The sequence below is a fragment of the Excalfactoria chinensis genome, chromosome 4, assembly GCF_039878825.1.
Source record: "Excalfactoria chinensis isolate bCotChi1 chromosome 4, bCotChi1.hap2, whole genome shotgun sequence".
In the NCBI taxonomy this organism is placed as follows: Eukaryota; Metazoa; Chordata; class Aves; order Galliformes; family Phasianidae; genus Excalfactoria; species Excalfactoria chinensis.
The window spans coordinates 10,246,622-10,266,759 of NC_092828.1; the positions used below are offsets into that span (position 1 = coordinate 10,246,622).

Sequence of the window (20,138 nt, forward strand, 5' to 3'; positions counted from 1 at the left end):
GTTGGCACACAAGAAAAGCTGTCCTCTTTGCATCAAATTAAGCTCTAAAATAAGAAATGCAGAGCTGCAGACGGAGTCATGACTCACTATACAAGATGACTGGACTAACAGCTTTCAAAATCACTGCTCAAGTCATGCAAGTAGATTTGTGAGTGAATTTAGTTAGTAAACTCAGCACAAAGCTTCTGGGTTGCCTGCACTACTACACATACTGCCTATACAAAGAATCCTTTTGCACTTCAGACAGAGGATGGGACCACTTACAGGTTTGCAGTTGGTAGGTTTTCCATTCATATCAATGTCTGGAGGGTTTAGAAAATCCCAGTCACGGCCTTTATTGTAGGTTATTAGAGTTGTAACTTTCCCATCGATCTTCTGGTTGGCCAGAAAGACTCCTTTTACACCTCTGACCTGAAGCATAAATGAAAAAATGTTAATAACCAGCATATACACTTCTTTTTGGCAAGGATTATTGCTAATCAGCTGCTCTTCTGGGGCTCTGAACTGCATGTCTCTGGTATTTTCTCCATTAGGGAAATGAATGATAGCTTAAAAGAGAAAAAATAAAAATAAAAAAAAAAAAGGCTTAAGAGGAAAAAGAGAAAGAGGTAAGATTGCACATCAAATTAGAAGGTTTCATTAAGAGTGTCTCTGTTTACCTTGTGATTTCTTATGAGGTTTATTGAATTATTGAAAAATTCTTGGAAATGTCTGTCTACTCATACATCATTTCCAGCATAGTATAGCGGCCCACTCATGCAGGTCTGAGCATGAACAGGAATATCTGCTATTTACTATTTACTTTTTATCAGAAATACTTACAGTTTCTTTTCTTTTTCCCCTCTTCTCTCCTGCCCTAAATACCAATCACTAACTTCCTTTGCTTTACATTTTAGAAGAGGTCTGTAGTTAGGTTGAATCATAGAATCATAGAATCATAGAATTACCCAGGTTGGAAAAGACCTTGAAGATCATCAAGTCCAACCGCAGCCTAACCAGTACCCCATCTCTAAAAAAAAAAAAAAACAAAAAACAAACAAACAAACAAACAAAAAACAAACAAACAAACAAAAAAAAAAAAAACAAAACAAAACCACTCTGCTAAATCATATCCCTGAGTACCACATCCAAACGGCTCTTACACACATCCAGGGATGGCGATTCAACCACCTCCCTGGGAAGCCTATTCCAGTACCTAACCACCCTTTCTGTAAAGAAGTTCTTCCTAATATCCAACCTGAACTTGCCCTGGCGCAACTTGAGGCCATTTCCCCTCGTCCTGTCACTTGTCACTAGTGAGAAGAGACCTGCCTCACTCTCACTGTAAGAACCTTTCAGGTACTGGAAGACGACAATAAGGTCTCCCTTATTAAGAGAAGGCATCCACACCAGCAGGCTACAGATTTGATCTCTATCATTAATAAATATATTTCTTTTTCTAAGGAACTGACTAAAATCCACAGAGATTACATTCTGCTCGTTACAGTAATACCCTAGAACTTGGAAATCTATTTAAGCCCAGAAAATCAAATCTTCCATAGTTGTTTTGCTACCCAAATTTCTCATGAGCTCCTTCCTTGTTGTTAGCTTACTCATCCAGGATGCTGGAAGCTCAGCATTGACTCCAAGTCAGATGTAACAGTAAATTGCATAGTAGTTCAGGTGATAAAAGAAAGAGTGGAGAAAGTAAGGAATGTGCATTCTTAACTGTCAAAGCTACTTCAACTTTCTGGGAATGTATTATGCATTTCTTCTTCCAAAGAGAGCACAAACACAAATCTGACTGAAATGCTGAGCAGTTCAAACATGTACTGAGGATGGCAGAGTTGCATTTCAATTTTCATGCATATATATATATATTTTTGTAGTGAATACTATTAAATATTAAAGCAATAATTAGATCAAGGACTGCAAGGGAGAAATCCCTCTTCTTTTGTAGATGGCAAAAATAGCAATTCATCATGAATATTTTTTTCTTCTCTGTCTTGTTTAATAAATGCTCAATTGCTCCATGTAATCATTTGGTAAGAGTCAGTATAAAAAGTTCTTCATTCCCATTTCCATCTCTAACCCAGCCAAGTGGTTAGGGTAACCTCACCTCTCCAGAATGTGGAGTTGGAATCCACTCAGGCACAGAAAGATCATGAAAAAAATTATTTCACTATCTCAGTTAACTACACTCACCACTGTTCTAAGAGATAAAAGCTGACCAGCACTTCAGCAGCTCTGTTTTGAAAGACAGGCATAAATCCTACTTGAAATAAGAAAAGAATTTCCGAGAGGCATCTATTTTCAGAGAATGTTCAGAAGTGTGAAGTCTGGAGTGATGCATTACATTAAAAAATAAAATAATAATAACAATAATAATAATAATAATGGAAACTATGCTGCATAAAATAGACAGCTTTGAAACATCCCTGCCACTGTACAGCACTGTCTAATATATTTGTCTTGTGACCTGTGTAAACTCATATCTGACTCTTTCTGCAAATATCTTAAGATCTGTATGTCAAATTTACCATCTGAATTCAATTGTGATGATGAGAAAGCCAAATTCTTTGTCACTTTCCACTCCTTGACTCATTTCCCTGGTCTAGAAGGGGGACATTAGTGTCTTTCTACAACAAAGGGAAAAGAGCTGCATAGCAAATAACATGCTGTGCAAAAGAGGACATTTAAACACTAGGGAGTGTTTAAGTGCTCAGCTAAAATCCAGAAGCTACCTGAAATATGAAAATAGTTTCCTAGAGTAAGACAAGTCAGAGAATTCAAATATGCCATTCCTTTGGCTTTCTTTAGATTTTTTTTAGCATAGCTGCTTCCCCACTTTTTTACTGTGGTTCCCCAGTACTTTTAGAAAGTACTTAGAAAGTACCTTTGCACCTTACAAACCTATTTTGTAAACACTTCTGTTGTTGCTTTGTATTCTGTGGCAATAATTACTGCACTTTTCAATTTTCTTTGCATAACAGTTGAACAATATTTGATACTAGTTCAGATGGGCCGACAGTGTTAGCAGCAGCTACTGAAATACAAATAATGCAGTTACATAACAAGTATGTGATTAAAATTTAAATGCCTAAGAGTCACCTTTAAGGCAAGAAAGTGATCATGAAGAATATATGCTGCAACTTCTGCAGCTCTTATTCATACAGGAAGCAAAACAGGATCCAGTCTATAAGTAGCACATTTGGGTATCTTTTCAAATATGACTGAGTCAAATTTGTGACTGAGTTGTGTTGGTAGCACTTGAGACAAATTTCAACTGCATGCTGCTTTTGGAGAGTTAATACTTTGCCACTCTCTGATACAAATATTTGGCAATTATTCCCCATTCACATTTGCAACATTAGCAGAAATGAAATATTGTACAAAGAAGACAATGTACATAAAAGAAAATGAAAGTAGACAAGTAAAAGAGCTTATAGTAGATGTACGAGCCAGAGATGAAGTAAAGGAAGCAACAGGTAATGAAGAATAGTGAAATTTTTAAGAACTATACACTGATGGAAATTGTCAGTCACTGAGGATCACTTCTGTGTTGAAGATCTCTGTTCCAATGATGGGATACACACATTAAAATGTTCAGAGGGAAAACTCAAAATAAAACAAACAAACAAACAAACAAAAACCACATTCCCAATGTCTTCAACTTTTCTTTATTAGCTATAAAGTGTAAATAATCCATATGATACTTGTAGATACAAATAGATGATCACTATTAAGTAAAGAAGAAAACACTATTTACTTACAAGCTATCTGAAAGCTGCAGGCTTTCTTTCTTTAAGCAAATAAAATTGGCCTCTTATGATGCAACCTCATTCCAAAAACAGTTCTGAAGATGTAGAAATATTGTTCAACTACTCTATCATTTGCATATATTCTTTTTAATGCAACCCTACCAATTAATTCTGTGTACATGATGATCTAGGATCTCTCGCTTTTGTTCATTAACAAATAATGGGTCCGCTTTTGTTCATTAACAATAATGGGCCGCTTTGTTTAACATCTTCATTGATGATTTGGATGAGGGGATTGAGTGCACCCTCAGTAAGTTCGCAGATGACACTAAGCTGGGAGGGAGTGTTGATCTGCCTGAGGGGAGAAGGGCACTACAGAGAGACCTGGATAGACTTGATCGATGGGCCAAGGTTAATGGAATGAGTTTCAACAGGGCCAAGTGTCGGGTCCTGCATTTTGGTCATAACAACCCCAGGCAATCCTACAGGCTTGGGGAGGTGTGGCTGGAAAGCTCCCAGACGGAAAGGGACCTTGGTGTGCTGATGGACAGTCGGCTGAATATGAGCCAGCAGTGTGCCCAGGTGGCCAAGAAGGCCAATGGCATCCTGGCTTGTATCAGGAATGGTGTGGTGAGCAGGACTAAGGAAGTCATCCTGCCCCTGTACTCGGCATTGGTGAGGCCTCACCTCGAGTACTGTGTCCAGTTTTGGGCACCTCAGCACAAGAAGGACATGGAGGTACTGGAGCAGGTCCAGAGAAGGGCAACGAGGCTCGTTAAGGGCTTGGAGAATCAGCTCTATGAGGAGAGACTAAGGAAGCTGGGGCTGTTTAGTCTGAGGAAGAGGAGGCTGAGGGGAGACCTTATTGCTGTCTTCCAGTACCTGAAAGGTTCTTACAGTGAGAGTGGGGCAGGTCTCTTCTCACTACTGACTTGTGACAGGACGAGGGGAAATGGCCTCAAGTTGCGCCAGGGCAAGTTTAGGTTGGATATTAGAAAGAACTTCTTTACAGAAAGGGTGGTTAGGTACTGGAATGGGCTCCCCAAGGAGGTGGTTGAATCGCCATCCCTGGATGTGTTTAAGAGCCGCTTGGATGTGGTACTCAGGGATATGATTTAGCAGAGGTTTGTTGTTGTGGTATTGTTTTGTGGTTGTTTTTTAAGAGATAGGCTACTGGTTAGGCTGCGGTTGGACTTGATGATCTTCAAGGTCTTTTCCAACCTGAGTAATTCTATGATTCTATGATTCTATGAAGCTGGCACAACAGACCCCGTGAAAGCAAGTGGATTTGCTGTCCAGTATTTAATTTTGTTGATTCTTCACTTGCCAGAGGTGACACAAAACATAGCACAAGACTCTCGGGTTTATTATTTAAAGTTCTATTCACTATGAGAATCTAAATCATGGAGTGTACCACTGAGTTACCTAGGAAAAAAAGAAGCCATACACAGGCAGCTACATAAATTCCTACTTCAATAATAAATTGTGCTGTCAGCTCCACTTCTCGCATACAGAAAGCCTTGATCAACTCTGGTTTTGCACATCCCTGTAACATCATATCAGTCAATTATCTAGGTCTCAGAGCCCACAGCACACTAGCAGGAAAGGAGAGAAACACATACAGAGTATGACATACTACGAGCAAGAAAGCAAGAAAGAAATCCTAGCCTTTTTACATTAAAGACAATTATGAAAATTAATTATATCCAAATAATTAATAATTAATTAATCCAAATAAAAGAATGAAAACTCCACCTTGACCACAGACACTAAAAGATCTAAAAGCCTACCTCCAGAATATCTATCAGGACATTCTCTTCTGGCTGCTTCGTGCTCCGGACGTTCTCCAGCAGGATGGAGTAGTAAACTCCTTGTGGGTCGGACTGGTACAGGTTGTACGTGTCTGTCTGGTACCATTCCTGAACAGCCACAAATACCTGGTTTTCATCCGTACTGATTATCTGTAAATCCTGTTGGAAAAAAAGGTACAAGTGACCATTTTTTACATCATTTACACAAGCAATAGGTCTGCCAGAAGAACTGAATACTAGGGTGGGGAAAAATGCACTGGGAAGCTAGATGACAGCAATCTCCCAGCCTAACGCTAACCAGCACGCTACATCCCACCATTCTGAGGTGAGTGGGCACTGCCTTCTGGCTAAAGGTCATCAGGGGGATAATCCCACCAGCTCAGTGAAGACACAAAATCAATGTGTGAAAGTTTTGACAGGAGTAACCAAACAAAAACAATTGTTTCTGGCTTTCAACATGAAAACAAATGCTACTGATTCTACCATTTGGGTCCACGAGTGAAAAGGAGAAAAGTAAATGATTTTCCAAGATCTGAATGCAAGTCAATGGAAAACGTGTGTGTTTTTTAACACTGTAACCTAAAATATAATCCTCAGGTACTCAAACAGATAATAACTATTTTGTCCATAACACATAACATAGCAAAAAGAGAACCCAGCAGTTACATAGAGGAAGTGGTAAATACTGTACATTGATGTCTATTATACTATGTATTGGTACATACTGACTTAAATATTCAATAATAATAAAATGAGAGTCAACATTCTGCATTTTTTCAAGAATCTCAGGCATGAATATTGCAATAGCTTTCTTAATAGTTTTCCAGCTCCTTCACTCCAAACCTTTCAGACAAAAAACACACAGATGGGAAAAATAATTTAACACTAATATTAAACAGAAGAAATAAATCACAAAGTGGCAACACTGAATTTTGCTTAGCAAGCAGTAAAAGGGCCTGCGATTACAATTGGGTAAGGTTGCAGTAAGTCAGATGTTGGGGCTACATACAAAGTGACATCTAGTCACGGAGACAGAAAACTTGTAAATTCTTTATGACATTCCTGGCACTTATTAGGGAGATCGTATACAGTGTTGGTAACCTGGTAACTGAAAGAAATAACTAGGGTGATGGAGTGAATATGAAATAAAGCTACCAAAAATGTCAAGAGAATATAAGTTTGGGGAAAATAAGCTTCAAAAATGAAGGTTTCAACTTCTGCCTTAAACCACATAATACTGAAGTCACCTTTCCATTTACAGTGTGAGATAGCTGCCCTAATTATCATGTAAGTAAGGATAGAATTGAAACAGAAACAGAAGAAGAAAGGGTAAATAAACAGTACTTTGCTTTTAGTTTTTTGTTTTCTTCACGGAAAATCAAAGAAAAACCTAGTCTTCTGTGATGCCACAGTTTGCAGCAAAGCTATCATTTACATTATTATGCCATGAACAAAAGCAATACTGCAGTGAATGCAGACACTTCTACATGGCAACACTGCACCTCATGTACTGTGTTCAGTTTTGAGCTCCTCACTATGAGAAGGATACTGAGGCACTGGAGTGTCCAAAGAAGGGTAACAATGCTGGTGAAGGGTCAGGATCATAAGTCCTGTGGGGAGTGTTCTTGTTTTCAGGAAACATGCAAATGTAGTACAGAGGGACATTGGTTAGTGGGAATGGTGTAGATGGGTCAATGTATGGACAAGAAGATTTGTCTTTTTCAACATAATGATTCTATGATTCAGATGAAGATCCTTCCCTGCCCCACATACTGGTGGGTGGCAGTGGCTGCAGAGGTACCAGCTGCTGACTGACAGCCTGGTTATCATCCTCATACCTCAAACAGTGGTAGGAGCTGCAGGTCCAGTGGAAGAAATTCATACTAAGCTAGAATGTGTGGTTAAGATTAATTCTGGAAAGTCTGGAAAGACTGGGTGAAAGAGTGGTTGGTCAAGAATACCTTATAGCAATAAATGTTGTCATACAGCTGTGACTCTTATCTAGAAAGACATTCACTCAGATCATTTGATGCCCTCTTTTCATTATGCAAGAAATTAAAACGTCCTGGTTTTAGGAAGCAATTTTTTTTTTCTCACTTCCTTGAACTTGGTTCCTTTCATCTAGCATTTACACTTTTAGATTTCCAGTGCAGTCTTACTGCTATTTCTTTTTGCAGTGATTTCTTTTTCCCTTGGGAAGCAAAGCAGTCCTTCAGTTACACTACTTTGCTTTAATCCTGCACAACACTTTCTGCTCACAGCCTTGATATAATTGTCTGGGAAAACTAATTGACAAAGTAAGGAAAATTGCAAATTTCATGTCTGTTTCTTAAATATTCCTTAAAATCCTGAATGACAGACTCATTAAAATCTAGCTGAAACAAAATAAGACCGCCATGTCACTCTTTTACTATTCTTGTTGCTGGAAAGCTGAATTTAAAAGAACGAAACTGACAGACATACACAACGGCTGAGTCTTCAGTGTGCCACCTCCAACCCATCAGCCCAACTGTGCACTGCACATGAAAATGAGAAGTCAGACAGTTTTGCTAGGCTGAACTTACTGTCCAGGGCACTTCAGTAAGGAAAATATGAAGGAAACTCAAAATTATTTTTTTTCAAATCTTACAATTCATGCCAGAATTACAATCCCTGCCCCACAAATGCTTAATGTTTCCGCTGAGTGACACATTAACCGAAGCAAGTGAAAAAATAAATAGAAAATCACAAGAAAGAAATTTATAACAAGTGCAACAGAAGCAAGCAATCAGAGCTGTGTAGTCTCAGCCTTGACCTCCAGATGCCCCACATTTATACCCCTGTAATCTCTTAAGTACAACCAAGGTAACGGGATGGCACATATCCCAAAGATAATCTCCCTAATCTTCCTTGCCTGGCTGAGTAAAACGGTGCAAGAAGAGAAATCAATAACAAGCTACAATATAAAGAAAAGAAGAGTTCCTTGAATCCACCTCCGATGGATTTGTACAACTTGAAGCCATTCAGATCGATGGCTGCTATAGCACAGATTCACTTGCTGGTGCCATGACACCTCCTGGGAAACAACTGCTTCCACTGCATCAAATACCACCACTACCCTCATTTCTATTTTGTATCTCTTTATTTCACATTTGATAGACACTCCAAAATCAGTTCAGAAGGATGGAGCTGCAGCTGCACACTGCTCTGTTGCTTGGCACGAAGAAACAGCCGCCCCTGGGCACAGGGGCTGCCCAAGTGGAGAAACAAGTCCTGGGGGACAAACCAGTTGCTAAATGAGCTCTCACAGTCCCATGACTTATTAATTCAACCATAATGCAGCCACAGCCTCAAGACAGTTTTGCCTGCTGACAAAAAGCCTGCGTGAATCTTTTCTGCCACTTCTGCTGTTAATGAATGGACCCATTCAAGGTATCCTTGAAACAGTAATGAAAAGAGGGAGCTTGACGGAGCAGGGAATACAAGCTTCAACAGACTGATAGCTACTGAGGGAGAAGGAGGAAAAACAGCTCAAAAAATTTTACTCTTGATAGCATTATATCTATTACTGAACGATACAGAAGTTTGGAAGAACACCTGTGATTACCATAGTGATGTATATCCCAGACTGAGCTAAGGAAGACATGGGCTGGTTTAGTGCCCCTTAGAGCACAACATGTTAATTAAGTAAACAGAATATATGGAGTTAGTAAAAAGGGCATGTAGAAAATTAATGCTATCATGAATACATTAAAAATGTTCACTTATTTCAAAAGCAATAGGATTTTATTATTTTGTTTTTATTTATCCTCTGTACTCTCTTTAATCTCAGCTACCAAAAAAATTAGCACCTATCTCACATGATAGAAAAGACATATAAGGATCAAGATAAATGAAATAAGCTTTTTCCACTGCTCATCCTTTCAGAACTAAGTATTTACTATCTGAATTGCAGTAGGATATAAAACACAATATAGCTGCTCCATTGTTAAGTTTTTGTAGGAGGCATGAATAAATACAATAACAATGAATGCCTTCTTTCAGTTCATAAAAGGAGATAATATTAGTAGTTTATTTACCAGAGGTGGGAAGGGGACTCAATAATTGAATGACTTGTAGCAGATTTCTTGGTTTAGTCAGTATTTTTGGCTATCAGAATAAAGTTCCTACTTCTACTGTTAGGCATATTAAGGCACAAGTTAATATCATAGAATCATAAGGCTCCTGGGCTCCATCAGGAGAGGGTTGGCCAGCAGGGACATGGAGGTGATTGTCCCTCTCTACTCTGCCCTTTTGAGGCCTCATCTGGAATAATGCATCCAGCTCTGGAGTCCCCAGTATGAGAAAGACAGAGGGATGTTGGAGAGGGTCCAGAGGAGAGCCACAAAGATGATCAAAGAGCTGGAGCACCTCCTCTATGAAGATAGACTGAGGGAGCTGGGCTTGATCAGCCTGGAGAAAAGAAGGCTGTGGCGGGACCTTAGGTACCTTTTGGTACCTAAAAGGTGCCTATAAACAGGAAGAGAGTCAATTCTTTGAAAGGGTAGATAACAGCAGGACAAGGAGAAAAGGTTTTAAGTTTTAATGCAAGACAAGTGTGGTGGTTGGTGGGGCTACATCCAGCTCCTTTCAGCAGAACCATCCTCCCATAGGTAGTAGCTAGATCCCTGCTCAAGGCTGAAAACAGCCTAGTATGAATTACTGAATCTCTCTGGATCTCTCTGGATTCCCTGGGACAGATTCTCATGGCCAACACATGACTCCTGCCAAATACAGGAGACAGCTATGTAATTCAACATGGTGTCACTATGCAACATGCTACAGAAAATCTCTCAAAAGCAGCTATAAAAACCCTGATTCTGTTCATTAGATGGCCACCAACAGCTCCGTTCCATACATACATGTACCTATGATGTGTTACATAAAGGCAGCCTAAAGTGGCACAGTGGACCTGGAGACTAAAAAAAAGAACAAATTAAATGAAGTTCAGAAAATGTAAGGCTTAGCTGGACACTGGTTTTATCAGTCTTTGATATGAGGAAGGAGGCCTTGAGATACGGTATTTTCATCCTTTTCTGTTTTTTTCTTTGGGGCTGTGTTTGGAGAAATACAAACATGCAAATACAAGCAATATATATATATATGTATTAAAAAAAAAAAAAAAAAAAAGGATAATTTTCTGCATATTTTCAACCTCTTCATATCAAAATGAAAACAAGAGACATCAAAAAATTTTAAATACTCAGTATGAAAATGCTCATTCTATCTCTGTAAGTAAAATTACTGTAAAATGTGTCCATGCTGCACAAGAATAATATCAGAAAAGTCCATCAGTATTCCCTCAGGTGAGAGCCTGGGGCTTCAGTGGGGCTCTTCTGATCTTTTCAGACAAATCCTTGATATGGCATCCTGTAGTACCCTCTGCCTTGTGTACAGTTTTCCCTTCCCTATAGACAGCGATTGCTCCATCTCTGGCCAGGCACATTCCACATCACAGAGACCATTTGGAAAGGGATTTTTTGAAGTCCAATTTGATCTCCTGGTCAAGCAGAATCTAGTACTGAAAATCCCTGAAATTCAGTTCTTTGAAAAGCTATTGTTTTTAATCAAGCCATTAAAATCTTCCTTGTAAAACTTTCATTTTCTTTATCTCCAGCTATCATGAAAGTAGCAGCATCAATGTCATGTGTCTTAGACGTAGCGTTGTTGTGTCAGTGTTTTTGCTGATACCCTGCTCCTTCGAAAAATTTCTCCTATAATTAATTTGCTCAAATTTATCTTTCCCCTTCTGCTCGGATTGGACTGAAACATTCCTGCCGCACTCTGATGATTCTCACTGAAATACCATGGAATGAAAAATTTCAGAGCTGCTCTATTTTCTGTAGCAACCAACAGTTCTGCTATAATGAAGAGATAGCAAATAACTTATAAAAAAATGTATCTTTTACAGAAACTGTTAAAATCTCTCACATCCACTGCTGCTCTAATTGATGTCTGGCTTCCAGGCCCTCTTAAGCAAATTTTCAGCTCTGTTGTGAGCAGATACCAAAGAAACTTCACTTGGAGGCATCATCAAAATGCTAAAGATATACAGAATATTTTGTTCCACTCATCGGGTATGGCCTCAACTAGGAACAACATAAAAACATTCTCCAAATGAAACAGGCAATCTGTTCCTAGCTAGCCCTTGACTTTCCAAAATGAAACAGTTAACTTCTAATTTATTTATTCAGCCAAGCCTCTAGTTAATCTACCTACAAGAAAAAAGAAAAAAGAAAAAAAAAAAAAAAAAAGACAAATAAACATAAACAATGCTTGCCAAGACAGAGAATTCAGTATGTAGGGCTATTTCAAACCACCCAGACTACATTAAGACAGAAACAGCAGTGAGTTATGGCTGACACTTCTTGAATCTGTCAGAAATGCACTCAATAAGATCACATGTCCAGTAAACTAATCATCGTTTACAGACTAATGGATTTTAAGGCTAAAATTGGTGATTAGATTTCTTAGAGTTTGCTCTTCATTTCTTTTTCCAACCATTATTTCTGCACAACATATGACATTCAGGAGGAGCAAATTATTTATGTGTGGTTAAAGCAAATCCCTCAGAAAGGCATTTAGATATGATTTTTAAATTTCAAAATCTAGAATTTCTGTCATTTTCTCGGCACTTTTTCAAATACTTATCACCAGCACTAATAAGAAGTTGAGAAATTTCCAATTTGAACAAGGCTGGCTTTGGTTACCATCTATGGGCCTGTCTTTCTCTTCTACTGCCCTTTAAGTTTAATAAGTACTTTCTCTAAAGAAGGAGGATTTTTCACTATAATCAAGTTGCTTCTTGACCTTCCTTTCTGAAAGATAAATTATACATTTTTTTCTAAGGGCATTTGTCATTCAGATCATTGATCTCAGTGATCTTTTCTGTAGAGTGACCCCACAAACACAACAGAGGCCACAGTGAACTGTAATGAATGACTGGAGAGGAACTTCTTAGACTGGTTTTACAGAAAAAGAAAGCTCCATCGGAGAGTGATCTAGATCCCTCACTATTTATCTCAAGCCCTCCAATAAAATCTAGTGATATTCTTCACAATGACAGAAACATACAAACATAGACACTGATAGGAAACATTACAAACATAGATGCCTACAGGAACCAGAAAATAGTCTTATTTGTATGTGGAGAAATACCTGGCTCTTTTGCACAATATGTCTGCCCTTCCATTTCCAAACAAAAAAAGTATTTTACAACATGAGCTAGCATATTCAAAACTTGCACTATTGTGCTGGCAGTTCTTTAGGAATTTGGGCAAAGCATTTTAAGAGAATTTTACCAGATTTAATGTATTGACAATTAGTATGAAATTTTAATTAATTATTTGGCTATTCAGGAATAAAAAAAGCAAAAACACACGCTGATGTAAACACCCTCCCTTTCCCATCTCTAGTCTGAGATCAATCAAACACCTCTTTCCCACCACTCCTTGTTTTCATTTTATGTTCATTCAGCTCCTACTGACTACCTTAGAGAGGCAATGGGCTGTTCATGAGTGTTTCATGGTCATCTGCCAGAGGAGTTCCTTCTTTTTCTTTCCTTGTTTATTCCACTGTCCCATTGCTCCTTGCTTTCTTTTTCCCTGGTGCAGGTCACCCACCCATAAGCTGCATTCACTTGAGGTCCCTGCCCCCAACAGAAGTTGTTGGTGGTCTGTAATCCATCAGACTGCCCACATTTGGAACATTTTAACATTTACATCTGGATATCCTCCTGTTGTTTTCATAATTACAAATTCCCCAAAGAAAGCATAAAAGGGTACACTGAAGGCCTTGAAACATTGAAATAATTATGTGGGAGGGCTGATATATTTACCTGTCCTTGGCTATCCATTGCCTGTCCAAATAAATAAATAAATAAATAAATTGCTATCTGTGTAATGCAACTGGGAACACAGCCAAATCTCAGATTAGTGTCCGAATAATATTTGAGGATTTTATTTGAGAGTTCTGTTAATATGCTGTATATTTAAAAGCAGAAGTCTTCAGACCATTGCTTAGTTTAAAAACAAAAACAAAAACAAAAACATAACTATTTGTTTTCCAAGAATAACATAAAAGCAAAGAAATAAACTGTACTGCATTGCCATTCACTGCTTGGTCAGTGAATTAAACTAGTGCACTTCAAGATATACAAAGATGGTACATCCTAGTTCTCTAATACATAAAGCAGTGGAATCACACCAAATCACATGAAATGTAGGGATACCAGGAGATTTGTAGTACAAATCCCTGCTAGAGACAGGGTGAAATGGGAGACCAGACCATGTTACTTGAGTTTATCCACTGGGTCTAAAAAAGCTGCCAAGTCATTTTTCTTCAGTATTGCAGATGCCTTCTAAGTATACATAAAAACATGAAACATATTGTGTGCAGCACAAAATTTCAATTGCATCATTCTGACTGCATGCAAATATCTGTCTGCACTTTACTGCTAATTTACTGTGCAAATATAAAAGCATTCTAGACTAATGGAAACTCTCTAAAAAACCTCTGCCATTCTTTTAAGTAATTAAAGTTAATAATGGGATTCTTTAATGAAACAGAGCATCATCAAAAAACTCCTTATGTCACTATCCATACTTATGCCAGAAAACACCACATGGAATTAAATTGCAATTGATTCTTGAAAGAACACTTGCATTGCGTTGCCATTGGGTGTGCAGCACTATTTCAAGGAAGCAAAGCTCAGAAACTACTGTGGTAACTGATGACATATAAGCTAGCCTATGTTCTTGCCCGCCATTTTTTGAGCTACTACTTCCCCATAATAAACATAAAAACAGTAGGGTAAGAATATACCACAAATGGGAATCAGAAACCCACTATGAGGAGAAATGATGGTCATAAATCATGGATGGTTAAAAAAGAAAAGAATAAAGCTAGTTTAGGTAGCAAGAGATGAATAAAAATACAGAAGTAGAAAGAAAAATGTGTGCACTTACTTTTGGCAAGGCATATTTTGGCAACTTCATCTGCACAAAGCCATTTCGACGGTAGGATACATAATACTTGGTCCGATTTGCTGATGTTGTCTATAAAAAGGAAAAACAGAATTATGTGGTAGTTGATAGTTTGTATTAAATATGAAAAGTCTCTACTGGAAGAAATTTTTAGTATTATTCTTTTAAACAAGGAACTGAAATATATATCTATTACTTCTACTGTATTGGATTATTTTGAAGTGTGCTCCTATAAGAATAAATCAGAAGGTGTGGTAAAATAGCATATACAAACATTTCTCCCTCTCTTTAGGAAGAAGAAAGTGATTTCCTTCCTTCTTTTTGTCAGTTCATCTGCTTTGAGATGTCACCATCTCACTGTCCTTGTCCTATTTTATTTCTTTACACTATCGTCCATCAGCCTCCCACATTTCTGCCCTTTTGTGGAAACTCCCTGCCAGCAGACAGGAGGCAAGAAGGTGGCACATTGGCTGTGAACACTAGATGCCTCAAGGGCAAGTGATTCACCAGCAACACTACTCAAATCAGAGCATAAAAGACTGAGTAAGTCATGCTAACATTATACAAAGCATTCATTATGTTCAGCTAATATTTGCCTTGCAGGATAAGACATTTCCCAGTGTAAGATGCTAACATGCAGCATAGAAGACAATGATGCAATTACCAGACCTTCAGTCAGTCAGTCTGAAAATCAATTACATGTCCTGAAGACACAATTCTACGCTTAAACAGAGAGGTAAAACATATTTCAACTGCTCTTTTGCACAGAACTGAAGACAGATTAGGTTTCTATCTGGGATTTTATTAAGATTTTCACCAAATGAAAGACATACCAGTATATTTCTAATAATTGTCATGAATAACCATTAGCACATTTCTCCACTTTGTAATAGGCAGTATAGAGGTAATTTTAAGACTTTTGCATAAGTCCAAAATGTCAATGCAAATATTGTTCAGATGCACCACTGATAATACTCAATAGCACCATAGCCAGAAATGTAATGCCAAAATGCTGCATGACAAAACCACTGCCACCATCAGAGGGAAAAATATTCTTATGGCAGTTTTTCACTTCCCCTACAAATACGGATATTGCCTTATTCAAGCAGTCAAATGAAATTTCACTGAGACAGAAAAATAGAGGAGATGATAACAGTTTAAGAGACTCTTAATTCAGGTTTTTTTCATTTCAATTTCTTATGTAAGTCATACCAGAGCAAAGGAAGGAAGTAAATGGAGCAAGCTGATGGTTAAATGAAAGGTAGCAATTCAGTGTCATTTATGAAAAAAGCCTTAAAAAGTAATCAAATGCAGGGAAGATATATGTCAAATGAAGGTTCACCGTGGCTTCCATAATACTAAAAGGAGATTTAAAAAAAAAAGTCAAGGTTTTGCAGTTAACTGCTTGGTAAAGCTCCTAATTAAATCAAATGGTGTTTGCCACATTGAACACAGTATTTGGCAGTAGGTTATCATGTTTGAAGTGTGTCTATAAAATGAACCTGATCTGGAGAACATCCTATCCCAAAGCAAGTACCAAAAAAAAAAAAATCTAAGTATTTAGGACTTTAATCATTTTACTGTTTTTTTTTAAACCAGTTTCCATTTTTTTTTTTTTTTTTTTTTTTCAATGTGTGATGCCCTTTAGGAATATGATCTGTTAAGTGACGGATTAAAGCAAAAAGCTCACCATTTATTTAATTAGTGTTAAATATCACTCTTATCCATCTTACAGTACCCTGCTTTTTCATTAGGCATTTATCTTACGTGACTAATTTTAAATGACGAGGGATGATGGAAGGCAGCATAGGACTAGAGTTGAAGCAGCCAGTTGTGCCAAGCCTCGCTGACATTAAAGGCTGGTTTGACTTACAAGATAGTCTCAAAACTTTAATCATCCTGGTAAAATCACCTCTAAAACTGTCTGGCTGTCAGCACAAACTGAGGAAAGCAATGAGCATCAGAAAGCTCTTGATCTTCATGGATACAGACATGCTAAAGTAATTGGGTTGAGAACTTGGTTAAAGCTTGTGAATAGGAACAGGATTGGCCCTGCAGACTGCCATGCTCTGGTTCACAGTTGCCAGCTGGGGTGGTTGAGCGATGCCTGGGGCAACACGACCATTTCAGACTTTCCTCTTTCTGCCCGGGTGACTGAGCCATCTTTTTTCTGACAGATATTGCTACGATATCAGGAGCAGTCCCTGGTCTCCCATAGCAGTGTTTTAGCCTAGTGAAAAATGAATTTCCACGTGGCTTCAGAAGTATGCTGTTTCTCAGATGCACAGCTGCTGTGTGGTTTCATTGGCAAAGCTAAAAGCAATTTACTGCACCATACCTCAAAGGTGGCTGCACTTCAGATGTGACTAAAGGATCGTAGAGATATCTTCTGTTCCTCAGTAACATAGACCTGGTTAACTGTAAGCCAGCTAAGCAACGAGCAAGATTTATAGTGCATACTGTGATTTATTGCAATAAGTTAAAAAGGAAAGGGCTAGAGATGTTTCCCCTTTCTGTTTATATCTTCTGTGAGTATAAACAGACCTCAAAGCTACAGAGACCATATTACCGGTGGCACAATTTTGCAAAAGCAACTGTCCATTATTTCATGCACACATTTCCAAGTCTCGCTTCCATTTCCTTTTCACCCAGGCTCACGACATGACAGAATAACAGCAGCTCCGGATGCAATTATACAAGATATCTGGCAACACACATATGCTTGAGGAGGAAGTAGCCTGTATTTTGCTGAGCACAGCAGTCTGGAACTATATGTGGTGAGATGCAATTCTCACCATCTACAAACTGTGAAATGGATTTTAGAGTGTGCTTGGTGGGAGTTGCAGATAATAATACCTTTGAGAAGAATTGGTGCCATGAATGCTAGATTGGAGCTGAAAAAATGCCACTTGAATTCAGAATTCTTTTCCAACTCCATTTTGCTCCTTTGTGGTGCTAAATGTTTTAAGTTGTGTGGGTCACTGAACTTGCTGTGCTGGCCTAAAGGTGTGCAGACCTTTTGCCTCATTATCAATTGACAAATCCTTTTGGAAGAAACAGCCACGAGAGGAGAAAGCTGCAGAAAAGTCAGTCTAATGTACACCAAGGTAGCAGTGTGGACAGCTATTGATTGTCATTGTACTGACTTCCTGCAAGAGTTAAGAAACAGTCAAGCATTGTAACAAGCAAACCATATCCAAGTAAGAGATATATCATAGCCCAGTCACTGAGAAAAGAACACACAGCCTCCCTAAGTAAATATTAAAAATCAGATGGGACATAATCTTTCTTTGAGTGGTTTTCAGCTCTGACAGATTCAAATCCCAACCAGTCCCAAGCATGATACTTCTGGCTCTGCCCAAGATGCACTCGGTTGGTGCCATAAAGTAGACAAAGCACCAAAACTAGCTTTGTGAAGGCAGGTTGTTTAGAATCATAGAATCACTGAAGTCAGAAAAGACCACTAAGATCATCTAGTCCAACTATCAATCCATTGCCATCATGTCCACTAATCATGTCTCTCAGTGCCACATCTCCATATTTCCTGAACATCTCCAGGGACTGCGACTCTACCACCTCCCTGGGCAGCCTGTTACAATGCCTCACTACTCCTCCTGAGAAGAATTTTTTCCTAATATCTAACCTGATTCTAGGAATTATATTAGTTTGAGAATGAAATAACTCCACCATAATTCCATCACAAATTGTTCTCAAGCTATGGTTGTTCCTTCCTTTTGCATCCTAAGCACAGTCATATAACTTCTTCACCAACAACACTTCTTCACAAGATAACTGATATAGAAAAGCTGATTGACTGCTCTGCTAGTGGCTTTCCTTTGAAGCTCTTCTCAAGGAATCTTTACACACTACAGTGATATAGGAGGAACCCACAAGACAGTGTAAGCATGAGCCCTACAGAGATGTATTCTGCCTAACAAACAACAGTATTTTTAAAAGTAATTTTAAGCTGGATAATCCTCCTGAAAAATGTAGTCTAATTAAAGCTAGGTCAATGAGGAATTAAAATCAACTGGGTGTGTAGTCAACTGGCTGCACAAAGTAAAGATACATTTTTCTTCTTTGACTGATAAAAAACAGCTTTGTTCCAGGTAATAGATCATAAATCATCATTCATACTCTGGAACAGGTTTCTCCGTGCTCATTTCAATTACAGTGCTATTGTACTGTCCAAAATTCTGAATTTTAAAATGGGCTGTCTCAACAGAATGTGGCATTACCTGAAGGAATATGTAGTCATCCTGCACAGTCAGGGAATCCCGATCAGTGCTACCAGCAAACTGGACTGTCATCGTCTTATCAGAACAATTCTGAATCTGGCAAGTGATGTAGCGATAACCTGAGGGAAGAGAGACAGAAACGCATGACAAGGTTTTCAAGGGAAAAGGAGGCAAGAACTATAAAATGCTATTCATGTAGGGATAGTTCTGCCTTTGCCAGTCGATTTAGTTGCAAAATTATTATATTAAGCCCACATACAAGAGTTTTTCAATCTCCAATGTACTGAGAATACATTAACTGCTTACAGTTCAGATCATTCGTGTGAGGAAGGCTGTCATTATCCAAATTTTGCTGGTCCAGAGAGATTAGGGATTAGATGAATGAGACATTCAAGGTTGGGGATAATAGAAGGAGCCTCTTTTCTCAGTTAACCTATGCACAGAGCAAAATTACTCCTTTAAAGAAGCAGCATCCTTACACAGCGTAACTGAAATCAATAGATCAGCCTCAGTATAAAATTGTGATAAGTGAGAAGACTCAGTTTAATAGACAGGGTGTGGAATTTTAAAGGCTATTTTCAAAACTGTGTAGAAAAGCCAACACACAGAATTGGAACTTCACTGTTGGGACAGGGCTTCTATAGCATTTCAGCTATTGCTGAAAAAGCCTGCAGTAATTTATGTAAGTGGAGGCTATGGCCTCTCTCTTCCTGTCCAGCTAGGCATAGGCTGTATCTTTATGCAATCTGCTCTCATTGAATAGCATGAGGAGAGTTGGCATCTTCTTTTACAACAGCTGCAACCAATGACCTTATCCTAGATTTGAGCATTTATACAACTCACTTGTGCCACAAACCTTTGAGTAACATCTATGACTTTCCCAAGCTCAGTGAGAAAATGGTTATATTCATGATCCTGTGCTCAGGCCACTGATTTCTCCATGCTCCAGTGTGAAAGTGTAAATAAAACACCCTCATGCACATCATTATTTTTGCAACATGGTAGGAAATGTATTCCATGTACTATGGCTTTTTATTGGAAAAGGACAAACCAGTGTCCTCAACACAAATATCTGTTTTAAAATCTGGATCTGTTTAAAAAGCAACTAAAGTCAATTCAAGTTCTCTTGCATATTTCCAAATCTTCTTCATAAGTATATTTGAGCAACTAGAGTGGGCAATCAAAAAGTCTTGCAGCTATTCGTAGTTCACAGGACAAACAAAGCTGCACAAAGATGTGGTTTCCACTAAAATCAATGGCAATGCTTTTATTGATCTTAAGTGCACAAGGTCGATTAATTGAGAACTCAGACAGGAAATAAATATTTCATGAGTTTTATCCTTCTCT

General features: G+C 38.3%; 1 protein-coding gene across 2 annotated transcripts in view; it reads right to left on the minus strand.

Annotated features, from left to right (window-relative positions):
- SORCS2 (sortilin related VPS10 domain containing receptor 2) overlaps window positions 1–20,138 on the minus strand; it is a 533,288-nt gene that overhangs the window by 69,578 nt on the left and 443,572 nt on the right. For both annotated transcript variants that reach the window (XM_072334228.1, XM_072334229.1), the window contains exons 7-10: window positions 18,792–18,910; window positions 14,536–14,625; window positions 5,531–5,710; window positions 265–411 (exon numbers count right to left, since the gene is read on the minus strand). In XM_072334228.1, the coding sequence (XP_072190329.1) occupies window positions 265–411; window positions 5,531–5,710; window positions 14,536–14,625; window positions 18,792–18,910 (536 nt within the window). The remainder of the gene's footprint in view (window positions 1–264; window positions 412–5,530; window positions 5,711–14,535; window positions 14,626–18,791; window positions 18,911–20,138) is intronic.